Genomic DNA, 23,160 nt, shown 5'->3' with positions numbered 1-23,160 from the left:
TTTTGTAGCTGGCTGTCTTACACAAGGGGCAAGTTAACTTCCATCAGCTGATGGGCAGTGTGTTGCCTTTTTCCAAGCCAGCTGCTCCAGCACTGCACAGACCCAAGATAGTTTCCTATGTGAGACAGCAATGCCCACTCCATATGCTTTAAAAGAGCTTGAAAGGAGGTGGGAGCTCCTGCTTTCACAAGGCAAGGTTCAGGTGACCAGTGGCATCTTGCTACAGTGCATCAGAAACTCCTCCTGAGCTTGAAAGGCATGTGCAGCAAGTCACCTTGTACAGGATGGCAAGATGCTGCTCATCAAATGAAGCAGAAAGCAGGGCCTGCACTATCTATCTGGCTGATGACAAAGTACAGAACTAAGTAAGGCTGATGGGGTGTAGGAGGTAGTAGAAAGAATGGAGCTGGATCTGATTTGAAGAAGTGGGAACAAGCATGGCACAGGACTTTGAGGAACTAAGGGGAAAAGCACCAAGTTGCATTACATAATAGTTATGTTTTGGTTCCTCTATAAAAGAGTCAGTTAATTTACCTGGTGACATTTAAGAAAAATACACTTCTGCTATTTCTTTTTTTTATGAGGGAAAATAACTTTTCAGTTTACTTTTGATGTGTAAGGCACTGCCAACATTTTCATGTCAGGCCTGAATAGATGAAGGTTGAGAACCAACCCAGCTGACCTCTTCTATTTCCTTCCAGCCCCACCACTCCGCAGTCCCCAGCTGACATCATTAGGTCTCTTACCTTTCCTGCATAATGATAAATCCCAAAGGTTAGATCTACCCTTTTGGGTCTCCAAAAATATTTTGACTTCAAATTATCTTCAAATTTTTCTGAAAGGAAACACATAGCTTATCTTACTGGAGTTACTGTACAGTAATTGTCTTCTGAAGTTCTAAGGACTTCTCAGACATCGCAGAGGCACAAAACAGACTCTGATGTTTTTAAGGACAAAGATAACATAATGGTCTTGTAATAAAAGGCACTCGATAGAGAATATGGGAGCTCTTGGATCAGTTACTTACTTTATGCCAGTTTTTTTCTGTGTAACCAAATTGCTTGCCTTTCTAAGTTTTTAATCTAAATATATGAAAAAACGTAGCAATACTTCCTAGGGATTCCTTGGGGAATTATGAGGAAATGTCTACCAATTGATTGAGGGCTTCTGTACTGTAGACTAAAAAGTACAGGCTGAAAAGACACAGTTGCTTTAGCATGGGCATCGCTACTGAATGTTACTGGGTTTTGTGATTGGCTGTTGGTTAAAACTTTGCACATTCAAAAATGAGTAAAACAAGGATTTTTCTGCACAGGAACCCTACTGAAATAACTAAATCAACTGTAACTGCAACTACTCAGCACCACTGAAATATTCAGGATCTGAATTACAACATGCTTAGGTGGTTTAATTTTAATTTCTGAAGAGTAAAAAACAGGAAGTGTAATTTGCTGAAAGGCACTGAGGCAGGTTTGCAGCCATGACTCTTAAAATTACTAAAATTCTTGTTCAGATATGGCTTGTCAAAAATCTCAGAGCTGAACATGACTGAACTTTGAAAACAGTGTTGTTGGCATATGAACCTAGAGCTTTAACTCAGTTTGATCTTCATCCTTCAAGCCCTGCAGCTAAAAATTCCTGAAGGCAGGAGAAGTCAAAAACTGGATCAGCAGCTTAGGTTCATTTGTACTCTTGATGTTTCTCTATCAGCTTCAAAGGCACATCTGTCCCTGCATGCATGCCTCCCTCAAACATACTGTGACACAGGAATGTTGTCTTGCTAAAAACATAACTAGCCTGTAGTCTAAACTGGACACGCCAAACAGAAATCCAATGGGGAGACATCCAGCAAAACTGTGAAAAGACTCATATACCTACCTACAAGTGTCTGATCTGTTGCTTGTGGGAATCGACTCTCCTCATCCAGTAGGGACAATAAACCCATTGGTTTCTGCAGGAACATATCTAAGAGGGGCCTGTTGTCCTCATATTCTATAACTCTTGCATCAACACCTTCATATAGGTACTCATTCTGTAAGAAGCAACAGAAGGCATGTTTTGTCTAACAGAAACACTCAGAAAATAATTCACAAACTGTCAATTGTAGCAAATTAAAACTACATTGAAAAAGTATGCCCCATGGCTAAAGACGTCAAGGTTTTGCAGGAACAAATGTCAGTTGGGATGTATCACACTGTCAAGCTATAGATTTTAATTCGCCTTTGGGTATGTAAGTGCTTCCTATGGCACATTTGGTGAAGTAAGATGCTTTCCAGGAATATGCAAGAATTAAAGAAACATAGTTGAAGAACATATAGTGTTTGCAGATGGAGACCTCAGTGTCTATTTAGTTCCCTGGTCTGTAATGTAAAAAATATTTTTAAATCACTTAGAGCTACATTTACATTCCCAATTAGTTGCTCAAATCTGTGTGATGTACAGTGGCCAAGATCTGAAAAAGTGACTACAGATTACAGAGGCCCCTCACTTGTTTGATACCCCTCCTCAAACACCTGGAAAAGTTCTTATGTGGAGAAGAATGGTGCACACACTTTCTAATAATGAAAGAATGGTGTACATACTTTCTGAAAATTAAATACATTGTCTCAGGTTGGCCTCTACAACTTTTTCACTCCTTTTAAGGAACTAGGGAAAGGGATTCAGCAAGATTAAAAAACAACAGAAAAGCTGGTGGGGTTTTTTGTGTTTTTTTTTTCCTCCTGAAGACTGCAAATAGTTTTGGATTCCTACCAGACTGAGAAAAACCTGATAACAAATACTGTGTCCACAGTGTGTTATGATGGTTTTATCTCAAAAAATAATTTAAATTATATCCAAAGACTACAAGAATTACTTTCTTTAATTCTTCAGCAAGGCAGAGGACAGACGTAGATTTATCAAGAGGAGGATGCTCTGGGGACTGCCTCTGCTCCATTAACTTCACCTGCATTACGTAATGCAACGGCAGTTATCCATTGCACAGTGCTCCCATATACCAGCCTTCTTTTTCTTCACTGCTGCTTTCAGTCCTGTGCAGGCTATACTGTGAAACACATAATTAAGCATTTTGATCTACTTTAAAAATCATCCCTCTTCCAAAGGCAAGGATTTTATAAAAGTGTTGTATTAATGTATGGTGTTAACATCACAGTTGTGCTATCCTGAATTCATTGTCAGGAGAGTGTCATAAATATGAATGATGGCTAATATTAATGAGTTCAAAGACCTCTAACCCTGAAAGACCTCTCTTTATGTGTCATTCATGTGAGTCTGAATCAGTAAAGAAGGCAATACATTGAGTGTTTCGAAAAGGAGTTAATAGTCATATATAGAAGAAAAGCACATTATTAGACTTCATACCTCAATCTCTAAGTCAGAGAGAAACAGCAAAATGAATAAAAGCTATAACACTGTCCTGGAAATACAGGCCCAAATAAATAAATCTGCTGATCCATCTGAAAGAGAACATAGAATATATACCTAAACCCTTCCAGTATCCAGATTGATCTAATTTCCCAGGACACACTTCACTCTAAGGATAGATTATGGCTCAGTTTATGTGCCCATACAAGGGCGTAAGTGGTTAGAATCTCTCCTACAGTCCCATGTGGGCTCCTCATCTCAAACATATTACGTTAACTTCATTCATGTCTCCCCTGCAGCACTGGACAGGTGGAGTTTTGCTTTTTATTTTCATCAATGACCTGAGCAGCAGGACAAGACAGGAGAGTAATAAATATATCGCTGATATAGGCAAGAAGTTAATTATGTACCTGTAGGAGTTAGTGGCAGGAAGGGAATGAGTCCATGTTATCTTCCAAAGATAACACTGGAGTAGGGGCAGCTTCACCGATGGCTATGGCTGTACCAACACGCAGATGTTACAATCATGAAATCAGCTGTTACTGTTTAGGATTATCCAGAGTACACTTATCAAGCGGAAAAAGGGAAGAGATTGCTCAGGATGAATCTATCAGAGTGTTTCTGTGACACTCAGACATCCTCAAACAAGCTCTCACAGACAACCTATCTAATGATTTACTTTTTCCAACTTCAAACGCTTGTGAGAGAGGCTGCTTTAGAGAGCTGATAAAAGAGTTCTTGAAACGGGAAGGAGGTCTGTAGTAGCTGTACTACTACACCGTAACAGCAACATCTGCTCCCCTCCCTGCCCGGTCAGTGTGCGGGGCCTGACCTCCAAGCCTGCAGCGTATGTGATCGTTTGGGCTTTTGTGTCTGTACCACAACAGCTGAATGAGTGTCAGTGCTGATGGTTTTGGTAACACTGCCGCCTGCCCAGTAGGATATGGAAGGAGTTCACTCCATCACTTCCCATGGGCTCCTGGAGGATGGCTGATAACCAAGTCTTCCTGGCACCAGTGTGACAGATGGTTCAGAAATAAGACACCATATTTTCTTACACAATGCTGGTCTTCAACCATATTATTAGGATAAAAGTAGCAAGGATAAAAGCCTTAACGATGCACATCATGAAACTGCAATGAAGTAGATCACATTTGAATTAATAATCTGAATCAGCTGCAGGATCCTGTAATCCTCCATGATGTTTTATGACAAGAAAGCTCCTTAAAATAGCTGCTCACTGAAATTCTGAAGTATAATCCACTAGAAAGTATTCCTATGGATAGGATGTCAAAAGGAACGACTGAGTTACACTAATACTTGGGCTCCTATCTCGTCTCAGTATTGCATGGTATCTTTTCTGTGATCAAAACTTGGTAATATCAGCTTGTGCAACCTGGTTTCACTTAATAACAAAAGAACTATTAAATGCATTTAGGAAATGGTCTTCATGTTTAATAAAAGTAATGGCATTTTTCTGAGAACATGGTGTGATGCTGCTTTGGTTTAAATGGGAACACCAGGGACTTAGTCAGAATTAACCTTTTCCAGCTTAAAGTAGAAGATTAAATTGTCATATAAAATAAACATTGTATTATGCAATGCAAAAAGTAGTATCCTTCCAACTGACAGTAAATTTGTCACTTTCCAAAATGTTTTAGGTTATTTGACATTATTACAGATTTCACTTTTTATGGAAGAATCACAAATGAGAAAGAAATGGGAAGGTTGTCTTGCGGGACAATGTTACCTGCAGATCACGGAGCTGACAGAATTAACTTACATCAGTACCTTAAATGTAGGGGAAACACCTTGAAGGTGCAAAAGTTGTGCTTAACAGTAATGTAAAAAAACCTTTTGCCAGCATATGTTCCACTTAACTGTAGACATGTAAAAGAAGTGAATAAGCTGAGAGCCCACATTTCCTCCCCAGGCAGTGCAGACAGAGATGTATCTCTGTCTCCACTGACTATGTGGCATCTAAACTATCTTTATCTTAAACTATATTCCTCACTTCAGCCTTTCTGTTAAATTAGGGAAAGGAGATTGCATTCAGGCCTAAAAGCCTTTATTCTTAAATGCAAACATTAAGTCAACAATAAAGAAAAAATTACCTTAATTGTGACTTTAGTTCCCCATGTTGGCATGCAGACATGCTGCTCTAGCAGACACCCTGAGCCTCAGGTGGTGATAGTACCACTGTTCGTTCCTACTATTCCTTTCACTTCTGAGGCCATATTTTTGTAGGCCACACTTCCGAGGAAAGCAAAACTGTAAACACTTTTCAGGTTCAGATACAGAAAAGAAACCACTGACAATGCTAAAAACATGTCACCTGCAACACTGAAAGTACAATTCAGCCTTATGAGTTCATTTACTATTTGGCTTCATTGTTCAAGCTGCCAAAAAATGATTCAACTTCCACAGTTATGTAAACACTGCTTATTAGGTTGACATGGGCTAATTGAGAACTACAGTATCATCAACTGATTTAGGCCTTGACTTCCTACTAGATATATCAAATTTCATCTAATTGCATTTGGTATGGAAGTGAACATGGCAAAACAAGGAAAGAAATGAAGAAATAATGTACCTACAAGTTTTACTTCTCTTGAGGGAAGTATGAAAGAAATTAAATTCTGCAGTCTTCCTTGGGAAGATCTACAGGGTGCAATGCAGTGCCATGTTAGAGATTTCTGAGACAGCACAGAGCAATCCACCATGCCTATCTGGCATCGCACAGGGCTGTGGAGAGATACTACCCTGGTCCCCAGCAACAGGATAGCTCCATCAGCATGACAGTCAGCTTGGGCTAATGAAAAGTCAACGCAAAGGTCTTGGTGACTGCTGGCATCAGCCTTCTAAACGTAACTCCTGTCTTAATATTAAATACACAAACCCTTACATGTGTGTAAAGTCAGGCGAAGGGCAGAGGTCATCTTATTGTTTGGTTTTACATAAGCGATACTTTGTATCATTAACAAGAACAATTTCAGTCATATGATTTTGAAAACATTTCCTTTTTCCCATGTACAGAAAATGTAGTAATTATACTTTATATTTTCCTGCAAATAGCTTTCTCATATTTGTCTGCGGGAAGGGTCGATATTTACAATTAAAGTATATTACACAGGAACAGAAAAGATTCTGAAGCCACCTGCTTCCTGAAGACTGTTTTTGAGATGTAAAACTGGAAAAACCATGTCATAAATAAGTGAAAAGTGATGTCTTATAATGACTATGAATCATACTACGAATCATCCCGTGCCATTGGCCTGTAATGCAGAGTAATACATTTGTCATTTCCTGGCTCCAGAAGGGGGGGATTTACACCCACACTTGCATGAACTTAATCTATGTAGCTCATTCTGCACTGTCGTAGTAATATCTTTGGAGACTGCTACAAGATAATATAATGAAGTTTGATATAATCTGGTGTAGAGGTGTCATGTAAATTAAAGTAGACATCGTACTCGGTATTACACACAGGATGTGGACACTTGTAATAGGAATATTAGGCCTAGTATAAATGAAATATGAATGGAAATGTGTGTATAAGCACCAGGAAGGAGTCTTTGAAGAATGGCCTGTGATTTGAATGAAGAATATTTGTTCACAGCAATAAAATTGAGGAAAGTGTTGTTTACATCAAGACCAGAAGGCCTTCGCTCACATAAAAACCCAGCACAGACAGCTAGTGAGTGGAACACACTCTAAATCTGACAACAGGAGGATGACTGCAAGGTTACAGCATATCACTTATGCCTTTCCTTTTCCTATGAGCCCGCCAAGGAAACAGACTGTAGGCATAAGGGTGTATATATTCCAAACAAGCAAAACCAGATAATGACCTTGCTTAAAGATTATGGAGGCTGAAGTAAATAAGGTTCTGAGGCAAAGAAGCGCCCTGTAACAACTGATGATTTCTAAAGGGTGTAAAAGATCTGTCCAAAAACTATTTCAGCAAGAAGAACCTATGAGACATGATGAAGACTTGCTAGCAGGTGTCTCTTATTCTCTGTGTCACTCAGTAATGATCCTGGCCACACCTCCTGAACACACACACCCTGGTGCTTTCTACATGGGTGTGAGTCAATGAAATCTATGAGAATGAGTGGGGAAAACTGACAAACTTAGAGATTCTGTAAATAAAGGTCACCTTCCCCTTCCATAAGGTCTGTAATTATCATACTAATTTCCTACAGGGAGAAATGGGTAAACTGTTAAGTTTTCAAAATCAGAAGTTCATTTTTTCCCCTCCTCTGCTCAGCAGAAAAATAACCACCCCGACCTCTCTGCAGCAGGGCATGTGCAGGAAAGCAAACTGTTCCTGCTAGACGGTGACACCACAAACTTCTGCATTAATACAGGTCTGGCCAAAATGTTCTATATTAGGATATCTAGAAACAAGTAAAGGCAGATTACACTGAACAGGACCCAAGTCTAATTAAAAAAGAGAAGGAATATTAAGACAATATTTGGCTACAGAGATACAGTTAGGAAAGCCAAGGCAGGTCAAATCAGCAGCAAAAAGGCAAATTGGGAAAACGTGGGTCCCCTGCTGAACAGGCGTGGATGACGTGGAAAAGGCTGAGATACTCAATACTGCCTTTGCCTTGGTCTGACTGATAATCCCAGGGTCCTGAGACCAGAGGGAAAGTCTGGACCAAGGAAGACTTACCCTCGATGGGGGAGGATCAAGTTAGGGAACATTTGAGCAAAGTGGACGTATGCAAGTCCATGGGACCTGGTCAGTGCCTGGATTTGGCAGGAATAAATAACAATGCTGTAGTCTGTGCTATTTCCACCTTCTGACTGTTAGAAACAGCAGTAGCCAAGTGCTCTTGTGGTGTGAATTTATGCACTTTGGAAAGAAGATGCCTAAGTAATTATAGTAGGTCAGGCTACTTTCTCTCTGACTTTTAGATGGTATTAAAGGCAAGGAAATACTTGTGACTGAGACTCTCCCACATAAATCTATAAAAACAACTACAAGGTCTGAGACTGCAAGACAGCCTTTCCTGAAATAATTGGAAATAGGATAAAACATTGATCCATATTAAAAAAAAATCCATTTCATACGTAGATATGCTACCTCTAGACTGACACATGCATGTACACACCTGCATACACAGACACATTCCAAACTTTTATCTGTTTCATCCTTAAAACAAGCAGTGATTAACACTGATGAAATACTCTTTTTCTCCTAATAATTAAAATTAGTATTCAGGAGGATTTACATCTACGTATCATAAAACACAATAATTTCAATAAAACAGAGAAAGAATTATTTCACTTAAAATTAGAATGTTGACTGTTCTGCTCATGCAGAATTCTGGAATATTTCTATTTTCAGCAAGATCAATATTTTTTTCCTGGACATGTTATTTCTTCAAATAGCTGTATTGAATAATGATTTCAAGATGGTTAATTTAATTCTCATGGAATTATTTGCAAAGTTGAGAGGATCTTTTCTGGGGTTTTTCACGCTCTTCTTCACTTTCATAAACTTTTATAATTACAACTCCATTTCTTTTCTCTGTTTTAAAACAAATTATTTTGATAAAATCCATCATTATTTAGCTTAGTTCCTGCATAAGAAAAAAAACTGAGAGATTTTAAGTTTTTAATAATGGAAGTTCAGTGTTCATTAAGCTTATTAGTAAACTATTATGAACACTGCACTTTAAAAATTATGTTATCACTCATTTATTTTTTCACTGTAGAATCATATATTACATCACTCGTTATTTCTCAAGAAAACATCGTTGCATTTGCATCAAACCAATTATCACTGTGTTATGTTGCTTAGATACTGTAAATTTCAAGTTTAATGCATTTTATGTAGGCATTTTACTTGCACATAGCAAGTGCTGCTTCACAGAATACATACTCAGAAAACATTTGTTATAATCTGCAATTTACAACCTATTATGAAGAAGGAACAATGTAGTTTCTTGAGACAAGGTTTTACATGTTCAGCAATATTAAAGCTTTATCAAAATATTTAACACATACCTGTTCCCAGGCGAAGACATGTTGATTGAAGTAGAACTGAATTTGTTCATTGGCGATGTTGATACAGAGTTGTTCAAAAGAATTTTTTTTGAAATTCTCAAAGCCAAAGATATCAAGAATTCCAATGTTCAAACCATCATCGTTTCCACTGCAAAGATTAAATAAACTTTCTATTGTTGTATCTGTGTTTTACACTGACCAGCTCATTATTTCACAAAAGGAAATAATGGGCCAAATCTGTACGGCTGTTAAACAGGATGATTTTTGCTAAACCAGGTATCTCTTAAAATAACAATCAATTTTTGTTTGAAATATGCTAAATGCACATTAGTTCAAAGATGACTGCATTTGCAGTGATTCACTGAATCACATAATGGCTGAGTCAACTGAAAAGTGTATAAAGGATTAACAATTTTATTTCTAAAATAATATTTGTTAGGTATTGTTCTATTGTAAAAAGCTGACTACAGTACAGAAAAAAACATGCAGTTCTTTTTATTTCTTTTGTAATAAACAGGCTTTACTTACCAGCATCTTGAAATTAAACATTGCTGTCATTAAATATTAAGTCTTCATATTATTTATTCACAACAATTAAAACTGCTTATTTTAACATGGAAGTCAAAAGAATGAATAACTAGACCTGTTATGCATCTAAATAACTACTTTAAGTACTGGAGTGTGGTATGAATTTAAATTACCAGTTAAGTTCCAGAGAAGTACTACTAGTAAAAACTTCAGTTTGAAATCTTAGCTAAAGCATTCTGAGGCATACGTGGTAGCTTCTGCAACTGGAAAAAAGCTCTAATGTTTGTATTTATTTGCTGAAACAAAAAATTAAGAGCATATATTTGTATATCAAACTGAAGTTGACATTAGTGTCTTTTCCTAGCTAAATTTAAAAAATCAACCACATTCTGTCTATAAAACCCCCTTGAGGGTCAATCTGTAACAATATTTTCTTTTATAAAAAGTTTAGGAAATCGGATATGAAGAAACAGCTTCAAAATACTCATGAATAGCACTTAACCATATCAAAAATGGAATTTCTTGTTGAGGGATCACAAGTATTTGTTGATTTAACCTGAATTTGGCGACTATTTTATCCATCTGGAGGTTACATTTTTGGTGACTAGACTGCTGAAATTTGTCTACCCTGTTCCTTCTCAGAGCTAATTACATAAAAATAGCAAATGTAAGTTATTCTACCATAAAACCAAAGCAGACTTCTGGGGATATTTTTGTATAGTAAGCATTTCAGGTCAAACTTTCTCCCTCCTCACCAGCATAATAAGTATTCAGTTTGAAAATGGCTCTGTAACAGGCGCGTGAGAGAGGCACACAGGTTAGCAGTGCTGCCCCATCCATCGTGAATTTTATCCTATCATTTACTGATTAAAGTTCTGTTTATTGTTGGTCTGCTGTAACGAAATATTTGAAAGTTTAGACAAATTTTAGGATTGTAGCCTTGACTTTCCTCTGATGTTTAAAAAAAACAATCCAGAAAATCCAGATTTACAAACCAAAGCTATATATTATTGATATTCCTCTTCAGGGAGTTATAAGTTTGCCTCTTCACTGGGCCCTGACCTATAGGATCTACAATGTAAGCTACATAATTTCTTCTTTGATTAATTTGCAAAATGTGTTATATCCTCATTCTCAACATCTTTCTTGTCTCTGTGTTTAAAATGTCACCTTGTAAGAGCACAGTGGACAATAATGTCAGTAAATGTGTTTAGAAACTATTCTCACACATATATAAAACCATGTTCATAACAACAGCGACAGAAGCAACAGCATCGGTGCAAATAAGAGCAGAATTTGACCTATGTAATCAACAGATGATTGTCAAAAGTTGACCCTGAAAAAGTATAAAGGAAAAAGTAATTAGTATGTAATTTACAAAGGGTTAAATGAGTAAAGGTCAGACAGGAAAGTGCCAGACGCCTGTGATATCCATATATACTATATTTTCACTGCATACTATGAATAGGATAAAACCTTCTTTTTTTTTAACATGGTGGTGTCATAAACAAAAAGGTAGCAGAAAAAAAGTACATGAGAACACTGAATGCTGTAGTGTAGACGATACTACTCCCACAGAAAATCTATCTTTATTCTGGAAAAGCTTTCTTTACCTTAAAAGTTTGTCAGGTTTAAGTAAAGTGTTGATGCGATTGACTATCCAGCTAAAGAGGCGCCCGTACAGTGCTTTGGCCATGGCATCTCTGACATCAGTGGCTTTTTCCACAGTGTTGGGACGAATAATTGTTTCTCCTCGAGTCACTACACAGTGAGAGGTGAGGGCCTCTTGCAGTTCATCTGCCTGAATACACAGCAAAGATGCACCTAGGAAGGAAGGTCACAGGCATAGCTCGGGCAGATTTTGAAAGGAAAAACATGCATTTTTGCAATCAAAGCTGCAAGTGCAACATAATACAGATAAGGGCCAAATCAAAGTCTTGAACTATGACTAATGAGGGTGTTCATGCCAAACAACTGTCTGTATCTATTTTAGTCACCAACCTTCCTAGCTTCCACTGCAGTCAAGGAGTAAGTGATTCAAAGCAGAGGCCTTTAGGTTCTAAATTGCTTTACCAAGGAGGCTATTTCTTCAAACTGTCTATGGAGAAATTCTAGGGAATCTACGTGACTGTGTCAGGAGTATGTAAGTTGTGAGATGTGAATATCGCTCTCAGTTATAATCCATCCATGTAAACCACTGCTGTCCTCCTTTTGTTCCAAAAAGGGGTGCTTCTTTCCCAGTTCCACAATATTTTTCTGCCTATGCCAGGAAAATGTGTAAAAAGATAGCGTGAATACTTCATTATCTCCCCACCTGTAATTATGGAGAAAGAATAGCAGCTTTCTTGAGAATCTTTGCCCCTTTCCCTCCTCTGCCTCCAGGCAACCTATAATATAAGGTATCCCTTCCAAAAAATTAGTGACCCATATTTCAACAGGCACATGTGGGGAACAAGGAATGAGCATCTGAGAAAGAAACTGGGGAAAAAACTATTCAATATGTTAATGAGGTTCTCCATCAAATGTTCAAATAACCCTGGAAAAATCCCAAAGATTTTCTTTTCAGGCATCTGCAGTATTAGTCATGTTTCCTGAATGCCAGTGAACTGGTTAGTCAAATAAGATGCATAACGTGGAATTTTTTTTCTTTTTGCATTTGAATTCAGGTGGGCTTGGAATTAATCTATCTTAATTTAATTATTCTTGCAAAATTCCCATGTGAATACAGTTTTCATTGATAACTCTCTTGCAATAAAAGAAATTTGCTATCAAAACACTAAAGGAAAACAATCCTAAATCAAGAAAAACCACTCACAGTTCTCAAGGGCTACTGGATTGGAAATGTTGCTCTTGTCAATCATATGTTCAGATACCACTGCAGAAAATTCAATGTTACCCACATTTAAAATAGCAGCCAGGACACTGTACACACTTCCAAGTTCCTGAAAAGTATATTAAAAAAGATGAAACGCTTAATAGCCAGGTAGGTTTGTCACTTTGGTTTATACAATGGGCACAGGCAAATGCGTGTGTGTTTCCTGTTTTCTACCACATGCCCACTGCTTTCAGGAATACTCTTCTCAGCAGTTATTCCCTGTTCTGTACTCAGCATAGTCTTTCAAGTGTAAGGCACCCAAAGAGAGCAAGACAAACTATAGCCTACTCGCTCTTCCATACTTGTGGATAGGACAGGATTGACATGGAGTAGGGGAAGCACAAAAGAGTGGTGAACATAATCCTCTTACACAGAAGGAATTCAGAGGATATTTATATCCACCTTTCACTGTGTCTGCAGGCATAACCATGTATAAAAATGTAATACCTAGATGAACAAAAATATTTTTAAAAATCTGCATCTATGTTTCTTGGACCACAGAAACAAAGGTACTCCAAATAACAGGTCTGCAACGGCTCCCACCAATATAATCAGAAAAAGTTTCATTGGGAGAAGAGTGAAATCTCACATCTCTGATTTGACAAAGCACTTTACCTTCAAAATGTCAGTTAGGAACTGTGTACTCACCAAAGCACTTTAATATGGACTTTACTTAAACATTTAAATTTTGAATGATATAGTAGGTTCTGAAGAGGAATTCTGCCTTGAAAAAGGCTATTATTAGTCTGGACAGTGAAGTGATATATACAGTAAATTATTTTAAGTTCTTATACATGACAAATAAAATTGCATTTGCTATTAATGAAATGCTTTCATTGCAGGTTTGACTTAGATTTGAACTGTGAATTTTCATCTGAACTCTGAATATTTATCAGTGTACTTGATGATCCCTGAGCATTTTCTGCTCATAAACGCTGAGGTGCTCCTGTAAAGCAGACTAGGTGTTAAGTTAGGAATTTGTGATACCATATATATTGAGGCATGCAATAATAGCATATTTTATAAATAGCAGGTTTATAAGTTTTATAGTAGTTTTATAAGAAGCAGTTTTGTAAATTTGATTGGTATTTTATAACAATGAACTTTCCATAATTGCACAGGATTTTTTGCCTAATATTCAATAGTTTGCTGGTAAAAAGTCCTTAATTGCTCTAGAATACTTGATCTTGTTTTCAACACTTTCAGAAGTTAATCTAGCAGTTACTAAATTAATTATTCTAGTGACAGCAAGACAAACTAGATAAGCTCACTCTAAAAAATTATGCTTAGGATAATTGGCACACAGTTTACCTAGGTTTCAAGCAACCACTTTCATTTTAAGCTTTGCATGAAACGCAAAGAAATGGATAGCTTAACTTCTGCCATTATGCTGTACAGTATGTATAGCTGCTGACATTTTTGTGCCCTTTCCCAATGTGTTTGAAATCTGTCTTGATCTGTCTCATACAGCATGATTATTGTTCACCTCAGGCAGTCGTTTCCTATTAACTTTGCCATGCAGCCTGAAATAAAATAGTGCAATTTTAAGACAGGGAGTATTGACAGTAGTTACTATTAAAGCCTGCCAGTCAGTTAAAAACAAATGTCAAAGAAATAAAGCCTTGTTTAGTTCTCAGTTTTAATTGCACATGAGAAAATATTCTGTCCAAGGTATTCTGCTAATAAGACATTGGATATGCTTATTCGATTCGTAACACTGAACCTCCTCTGTGCACTGAGATGAATGTCGAAGCTTAAGGCTGCATTACTAAAAAGTGAACTTAGAAAAGGAACTCATTGTCTTACAGTATCTTTTTCTCACTGAAAATATGGGTTCAACCTGCTTCTGAAACTGTGGGTGTTCTACAGGTAGATAATCCTTTACAGATTCAGCTCATAGTGGCTTGCTGAGTTAATCAAGTGAAGATCCACACTAGAACTGCACACTGTGGCCAGTGACCTAGTTCTAACTGGATCTTCAATATGTAAGGAAGGTCTTCTCTTCTGGACGATGAGGATTATTGTCTCTATCCATCCAAGTGAACAAAAGAACCAGGAACAAAACAGACTTGCTGCTTTTCTAGTATAAATTAGGGTTTACTGAGGTCTCTGGTGCTGTGACAAAACTGCTATCAGTGAAAGTACGGGTGTGAAAGGATGTGAGAGTACAGGTGTGATATTGCTAAGTGCGGTTGTGAATAAGCATGTAGAGGAGAAAGAGACTGTGAACCCCACTGTTACTAGAACTTAATGCAAAATGGATATGGAGGAACAGAATAGGTGAATAAATCTGTTCTGCTGCTATTCAAATACTTACATATGAAGGAAGCCAGAAATATTCAACTGAAGGGAGCATATTTTTTGTGAAAAGCTCCTTACAACATGCAGTTTTGTCAAAGAAATTAAGACATATATCCATTCTGCAGCACTAGAGCTATATTTCACAGCTACTATACGGATCATACTCCTACTATCGTTTGTGATAAAGCTGGTGGTAAACTACAGCTGTGATGCATCACTTCTCCTAAGAAGAGAGAACTAGGGTACAGCATTGGGTTTCCTTCTTTGCATCCTTTTTTATAAATCCAGAGGCCTTTTTTTATTTTAATTATCACAGAATCACAGAATCACAGATTGGAAGGGGCCTCCAAAGACATCCTGAGGAGAGGGCTTTAATGGCCAGCAGAGCAATGATAAGATCATAAAGAAAGTATGGGTTCAGTTAATGTTTAGTGATGAGATTGACTCCAAAGGGATGTAAAAACTTCATTCAACTTTACCCCTGCAGTTGTGAAAATGTATTAAGTTCATCAAAATTCAGATTTACTCAATGAATTTTTAGAACTCTCACTATGGATTTAATCTTACAACAGAGATGAGGCTCACGTTCACAGGCTAAAATTATAGGCTAATAAATGGTTACATCATTTTCTACACATTTAATTTGCAAAAGCCTTTTCCCCTCAATTACTCAGCTGTGCTGTGTTCACTGATTTCAAAGTCTTGTTGACTAATATCATTTTATTAGTTTATCAGTGCCTTGAAACCTTAAAAATTTAAATGTGGTAATACGTTTACATGCAATATCCTAAAACATAAACACATTAATGTTAAATGAAGAAAATAACAAGGGAGATTATTTGAATGCTTTGTATAAGTTTTTCCTGATTAAGGTAACCATTAAAGTTCACACACAAAAAAAAAGGGTTATCAGCACTCACCTCCAGTGTAAAACCTATGACTTTGAAGCACTGTTCAATTAATTCAAACTGAGACTTATAAAAGCTATTGTTCATGAAATCTTGCACTATTCTGAAATGATCGCTTTGCAGATATCTGAAAGAGTTGATGGATACAGGGTTAGAATGTAAATGAGGTTGAGAATTCAACACCACCACATTTCTTAGTAATCAATTTATGTAAAAATAAACTGCATTACCTGGGAGGTCTATATTCTGGCAGTTTATAATGTGCCAGTTTCTTCTTTTCCGCCAGACCAGCATAAATATAATAAAAAATATGGAAATTTTTCTCTCCTCTGAAACAACAAGAACAAACTGGTTTAGTAATGTAACCATGTTACATTTACTGATGACATACATGCTGTTATTAAATGTTATTTGAATAACAGGCAAGGCTCATGCAAACTGACCCTGAAAGAAGCTTTATTACACAAGTTCCTGTGAACACCCTTTCTGTACCACTGTGTGTTTGTTCTGAAGCTGCCAGGGTGGCTGCTCAGTGCTACAAGCAGCTAAATGCAGCTCTGCCTTTGATGCAATTGGTAGATGCTGGGTGAGATCTTGCACGTTGCTTGCCCACCTGCATTAAATGGGCTGTTTAACCTCCAGTTATTTTAAAAAAATATTCTGACCATGGGAGAGCTATACACTCCTGATTCACTGAATCCAGAATGTTTGGTGCGTCCTTTAGCCCTGAACCAAAAAAAAGCACATAAACAGACGTTCAGCAAAGGGCCTTATGACTTGGCATGCTTTACCTAAAAGTGAGGTGCCCAAACCCATGACAGCCGGTTTATTGCACATCCAAGGTTCCCGTGCATCTTAAGAGGAAGAACTGACTGATTAAGTGGAAATTTGCAACCACCACTGAACCCTGAGATGGCCAAGTCAGTCACTATGAAATGGCAAAAAGGAACTCTGTTCAAACCCTTGGTTTCGGTATGAGCTGAGGTGTGTCTCAGAAGCACCATTACATGCTTCTGTGAAACAGGATCAGAGCCCAGTGCACTCCTCTCTGCATGTGGTTGCCTAGATCTGAGTCCAGTGCCTACTTAGTTGGCATATTTTACAGTGGACAGTCAGTAGTAAAAAACAAGATCAATTTAAGCAGTAGGAGCAGATCCCTTATCTTCACCCTCAGTGTCTTAACTATCAGGTTGCATAGTCATGCTTTGCATGCTCTCTGAAACCTCACTGTCGTCCTGATGGTTTGTGTGTACTCTGAACTTGGGCCTCCCATTTTCTAGGTAATCACTCACTGTTTTTCTGCAAAAAGTCATTCCTAGCTCTGCATGTGAGTTTGGGAGTGATGTTCTCTCAGAAGAGCAGAAGAGACTGCCCCTGCAGTGCAGGCACCTGAATACCAGTTCTCTGCCCTGGCATGTCTGAATGGACCAACCACACAGAGACCTCAGTGAAGAGGGGAACACGCTTGACACAAAGAGCTTCAGGAGCCTTTGGAAGCTCATGTCTCAAAATTTAACCTCCTACAGTGGCTCTCATGCTAAACACGTTGGTGGTATTTTCTTCTGAATTCAGGCATCTAAACACCTACCTAAATAGCATTTGAGGCACGTAAATGCTTTGCCAACTTCCTGTCTCAGCATGTGGCTAAATATAAATACAAACTGACAGCCACAGAACAAACCTATGAAAAGTTATGAAAAAAAGTGGTATTTTAAGGAAAAAGCTGATTATATTCTGAAAAAAGCAGTTTCTGTGCTTATTGTCAGCTGGGGAAAAAAACCCACGTCATAAAATTGCCTCTAACTTTAAATTGTTTATTGAAACAAGCGATACTTGTTCTTCATGTCTTCATGTGACATGAAGACATGAATGTTCTTCATGTCACAAATCTACAAGAGGCAGGAAGGTCACAAAGAACTACAAAAAGACTAAAAATGAGTAAGAGATGAGCAAGAAGAAAAGTTCAAATCAGTGACAATATTCCTTGGCTCAAACTCCTGTTTTCCTATTGTTATTATGGCAGAAATAGAGTTAACACAATACTTCTTATCTAGATGTGCTATATATGCCAATAAATTAAATTAATTGGAAATGCCATTTAATATTTCTGTCACTTTGTATTATGAGATACACACATGACAGACATGGATGTGTTCTCTATTTGGTCCATAACGCTTTATAACCAAATGCTACTAGATGCTCCAAAATGGAAAATGAGCACTTTGCAAACAAATAAACAGACAAAAAGCTACAATACTAGAGGGAACATGGAGGAATTAAATCCAAGTGATAAACTTAACATAATACTTCAAACATCCACAAAGAAATTTATAACTGACCTATTAGAAAGTTTTTAGTTCTTTACACATTCTGATACACTTTATACATCACACATGCATTTTATGAGATTTGTTTAAATTACCCAGAAGACAACAACAAAAAAATCAGTAGTTTATTATTCATCTTCATGTTTTGATCCAAGATAATTTCCTGCATTGTAGGCCTACTTTGTAGCCCTCGAATTATGCCAAATATATTTTTTATACTTACACTGCCTGGTGGACAACTCTGGATTTTTCAAGGAGATACTCTGAAATCTGAGCTCCTACTACAGTGCCACCACAAGTGAATTTCATTTCCAAATATTTTCCAAATCTGCTTGAGTTATCATTGATGATAGTGCCTGCATTCCCAAATGCTTCTACGAGGTTATTCACCTGGAGGATCTTCTCCTGTAGAGTCCTGTTATTAGCCTGGATATGAAAAAGATATTGTTTAAAATTATCAGTAAGCATTCAAATACATTCAATCCTAAGTGCTTCTTTCCTCTTCTAGTTGGTATTGTGACGTGTGACATCATCAGGGCAGCCTTCCCATGTGAATCATATGGAAAGGCAGGCATGTGTATATCATGAAATCTGCCAGAATACAGCAATCTGCGTAACTGGCTGGAAGAGGTAACACACATAATGCTAATGACAACACCAGAACTAATCAATTTCTGTGGTCCAGCACTCTGAGATGGCTGGCTTGCTTTTAGGATCCTTGTTAGCATCTGCTTCCTGCTGTGCTGCACCATACCAATAGATCAGTTTGCTTGCAGCTCACCTGGGACATGGAAAAAATGGCATTTTATTTAGACAACAGTGGTGTTCACTTCCCAGAATGAACATGTCCCACTGACAGCAATTTGGTTGTGGAAGGAGGTGAAAAGCTAGAAGAGTATTTTATTTAGTACTGTTTGGGTGATTTGAAGACACTCAATTAAACAAGGGTCAAAGGCACAGCCCTCATTGCAGGGGGTACTTCCTTGCTGAATCCCCAAAATATTTGCAAGTGACCCTAGTTCAGGATGGAGGAAGGGGTAGATAGATCAGCATCATGTTCCAATCTGACCTTACAGAAGCTGCTTGGAAAATGTATTATGCTATGGCCATAGGTGCAGTAAATTAGGCCTAAGACAGCAAAGCCTTACAGAGGCATCCCCTTTGAAACATACCTTGCCCAGGACAGTGAGCTGCTGAACCAGAAGATGGGCACTTTGTGTCTTGCCAGCTCCACTTTCTCCAGAAATAACAATACACTGTAGAGAACAAAAGCATGACTCTGAACTCATTACATATATGTCAGTCTAGCAAAAGATATAATTAAGACACCTCATCTTTACCTGATCGGAGTTGTATGTCACCATGGACTGATAACCTATGTCAGCAACAGCAAAAATATGAGGAGGGTTGGCAGTCCGTTTGGCTCCAATATACAGTTTGGAATGCTAAGTGTAAGAAAAATTAAAACATCAGTGTCCTTTAACAACTTTTTTTTAAATCAGAGTTTAGTTTTATTTTCAGATTAGTGTACAGCAGGCTGAGGTTACCAGCAGTGATGTTTTCTCAGTGAGCTGTTACTGTGTTCACTATACCATGAATCTGTATGTACTTAGCGCCACAAGAACTGCTAAAAAAGATGAAGCACAATTTTCTGTGATGTCAGCCTTAATTATGTTACGAAACTCAAATTAATAGAAGAAAATTTCATATTGCCAGACATCAAGGACCAATTTATAATTTCATTTTATTTGTACTTCACATCCTCTTAGTATTTCTGCATGATATTGATGTCAAAACTTCAGATCTTTTCTGTACCTGCAGTATCTGATAATTAATAATGCCAAATTATTGTATGACCAGACTTTCATACCTGTTTCTTTTTGTATAATGGGGAGGCAAATTCACAAAAGTTAAAATTTTACAGGGTTGTTTTGTGAACTGATCAATTAAATAGCTATGGCTTCCCCAGCTCTCTTGGGAGGAAATGCCCCCATCTCCTACCTTCTGTCTGGCATTCACAGAAATTCTCCGTGGGAAGTGGAGGAGAAGTAATGCTCCCTCCCACAAAGAGGAGAAAGATTCACCTGAATAAATGTGCTTATCTGTACAGATAGTACTTCTGCTAGTATTTCTATCCACTGATTAGAATGGATGACTTGCTCAGAAATAGCTGCACTTTAGACGTGATCTAGATATGATCTACACTATAGACATAAAGATATCAGAAATTAAATTTTTTGGAGTTTCTCATTTCTGTGCTGAAATTCATCACATGATACGGATGTGTGTCAACATGCACTTGAAGGTACAACGTGTTGGTAATTCTGTTTTTCAGAGCAAACTGAAGTAAATCTCAAGAATGGTATTCCTTTATACTAAACACAAATAATCATATTTTAATGGCAATCAGTGTTAGTTTAAAAGAACCAAACCTAGATTTTCACACCTGTGAAGAATAAATATCTATGTTCCGAAATGGATTGACAGCGATGAGAATGTCCCCAACATATGTGTAGATCTGATCCTTGGCATAACCCTTCTGCAACTGCTCTGTTACTGTATTCTGATGGAGGAAGAATAGGAACATTGAATCACATGGGGGAAAAAAGTATATTAGGAAAATGTATAAAATATTTATATTGTTACAGTGAGTAAGGATGGAGAGGGAAGGTATTAATAGTCAGGAATATAACTGATCATGATCAAAAGTGAGTAAGACTTTCAAACGCACTGGCATTGCCAATTTCTTGTGTCTAAACTCTCTGAACAATATACACTTGCAGATCCCCAAGTGGCTGTAGACAAATGAGTTCATAAGTACTGCTTTAATTCAATTAATCAGAGGTTTCCATGAAAGAGTCCTGTCTTAATTTTTAACACTACAGCGTCGTGTAACTCATCAAGCAAGAGCCATATGCTTGAATTCATAACTGCCATTACCGCTGCTCTAACATTACTCTCGGTTATGGTAGGACACAGATGTTCAACTGTTTGGATCCTATTAATGTGAACAATCAGGCATCTTTCTATATTAACAACCAGTCTCTGCTGTGATTGTTCTTTGCTGCTGCAGAGCCAGTTCTCCCTGCACCAAGAAAAAAGAAAGCCCATTAGTGGCATACCCTATTTCTTGACATAATTTCCTTCAGTTCCTTCTGCAGACAGAGCTGGGTATGTAAAGTGCCTGGTTAGGTTTCCAATCAAAACAGGACATAGAGTTGGATAAAGAAATTCAGACCAGCCTTGTGACTATTCTGAGGTACATGTGAAAATATTTAGGCCCTATTCCCACTGGAACAGAGCAACTGGCAGCAGAGGTCTACAGAAGGAATTGCTTTTCCCCCACATCCACCTGTTCACAGTGTTGTGCACTGTGTTCTGGTTAATGCACTTAAAACCTGAATTCTCAACAGCTGAAGAGGTTATATTTCCTTCACAGGAAAACATAAGGAGAAAACCTTGGTTTTTCATTGCCTTGATAATGACTTCCCTTTTTGTTTTAGAATGCTACCTTGCTTTTGGCCATAACCAGATTCACATCAATGGAATTTTTTAGGGGAACTTCTGCCCTTTTTGAAATTATTTCTTGCACCAATAGAAGGTCTCCTGTTTTGCTCTTCTGACGGAGCTATCTAAAGTGGAAGAAAAGTTTGAATGGAAGAAAGGAGATAGTTCTGAGAAGCTACCTTTCATATTTGAAAGAGGTTTTAAACTGGATCGGATTTAGTAAAATGTCACACAGTCAAATGATCCCTTTAGATGGAGGCTTCCTGAGGACTTCCCTGAGAATGCTCCACCTCTGAGGAGATGGGATATACTTCCAGCTCATCTGGTTTTTTGTCTGTCTTCTGTTTAGCTCAGATTGTTTCTATGCTTCATGGCAAAAGATAAAAACCAATCTTGCTAGCATATGGCTATTCCCAATATTTGAAAAATTATTAAATCTGACCTTTGTGCAGTAGATGAACTCTGGATTAGCTCAATTAGTATTAACTAAATGTTAAGTTACTAAACCAAGCTCCTGGATGACGGAATATGTTCTGTGGGCTGTTAGCATTATGTAGTTTACCAGCTCAAAAGCCACACTGAGTATTCTGGACTGATGAAGATAAATATACCAGAGAAGTTTTAAAGATAAGGGAATGTGAATTACAGTCTATGCACAGCCTGGCAGAGTAAGAATAACAGTTTATTTACAACCACTGATGGCCTCTAAGACCTGCAGATAATGTGCTGTGGCCTGATTCTTATTTCTGTTTTTCAAGCTTGAAGCATAAACACAACAGACTTCCCTCCTCCCTTACGCATGTTCCCCTGCTCCCGGTGGACTAATTTTCGAACTTCGACAAACCAGTGAGATTAGTAGCAGTAATTTTGCCAAAAGTTCACCAGAAGGCATTGACAGGTCAGAGCCTCAGCTGACATAAATTGATCTCAATGCACCTCCACACTGAAGTCAGTGAGAAGCCAGACTTGGAGGGTATGGTAAGCCAGTTTAAGACAACTCTAGATGTCCAAGCAATAGGGGAAAAGGTGCTTGTTCTTGAACCTGGACCAATTTCAGGTTAAACCATCATGGCAAACTAGATATTTAGCTGTAATAAAATCCAGCAATATAAATCCTGTTAAGCTAATGGTGCTACCATACTACTCTCTCTAAGGCTGTAACTGCAGAGAGTGTTTTAGCTTTTAGTTGGAACCATTCCAGACACAGCAAATCTCATAAAATATTTGGCATAAACTGGTAAAATGCCATTGTACACTTACACAATTGAATTGTGACAATATAGTTGAACTTGAAAATCAACAGCACACCACTGTTTTAATACATGATTAC

The 23,160-nt window shown here is 37.7% G+C and overlaps 1 protein-coding gene across 5 annotated transcripts in view; it reads right to left on the bottom strand.

Annotated features, from left to right (window-relative positions):
* Positions 1-23,160, bottom strand: part of MYO3A (myosin IIIA) — a 127,692-nt gene that overhangs the window by 33,453 nt on the left and 71,079 nt on the right. For 4 of the 5 annotated variants that reach the window (XM_064444827.1, XM_064444822.1, XM_064444824.1 and 1 more), the window contains exons 11-21: positions 20,770-20,886; positions 19,664-19,768; positions 19,496-19,579; positions 18,547-18,749; positions 16,227-16,325; positions 16,009-16,123; positions 12,728-12,854; positions 11,526-11,736; positions 9,385-9,532; positions 1,879-2,032; positions 747-835 (exon numbers count right to left, since the gene is read on the bottom strand). In XM_064444827.1, the coding sequence (XP_064300897.1) occupies positions 747-835; positions 1,879-2,032; positions 9,385-9,532; positions 11,526-11,736; positions 12,728-12,854; positions 16,009-16,123; positions 16,227-16,325; positions 18,547-18,749; positions 19,496-19,579; positions 19,664-19,768; positions 20,770-20,886 (1,452 nt within the window). The other variant, XM_064444825.1, reaches the window with a different exon arrangement.

The sequence above is a fragment of the Phalacrocorax carbo genome, chromosome 2 (assembly GCF_963921805.1).
Source record: "Phalacrocorax carbo chromosome 2, bPhaCar2.1, whole genome shotgun sequence".
In the NCBI taxonomy this organism is placed as follows: Eukaryota; Metazoa; Chordata; class Aves; order Suliformes; family Phalacrocoracidae; genus Phalacrocorax; species Phalacrocorax carbo.
Note: the sequence above shows the minus strand (reverse complement) of the source record. Positions and strands in the feature narration are given on the sequence as shown.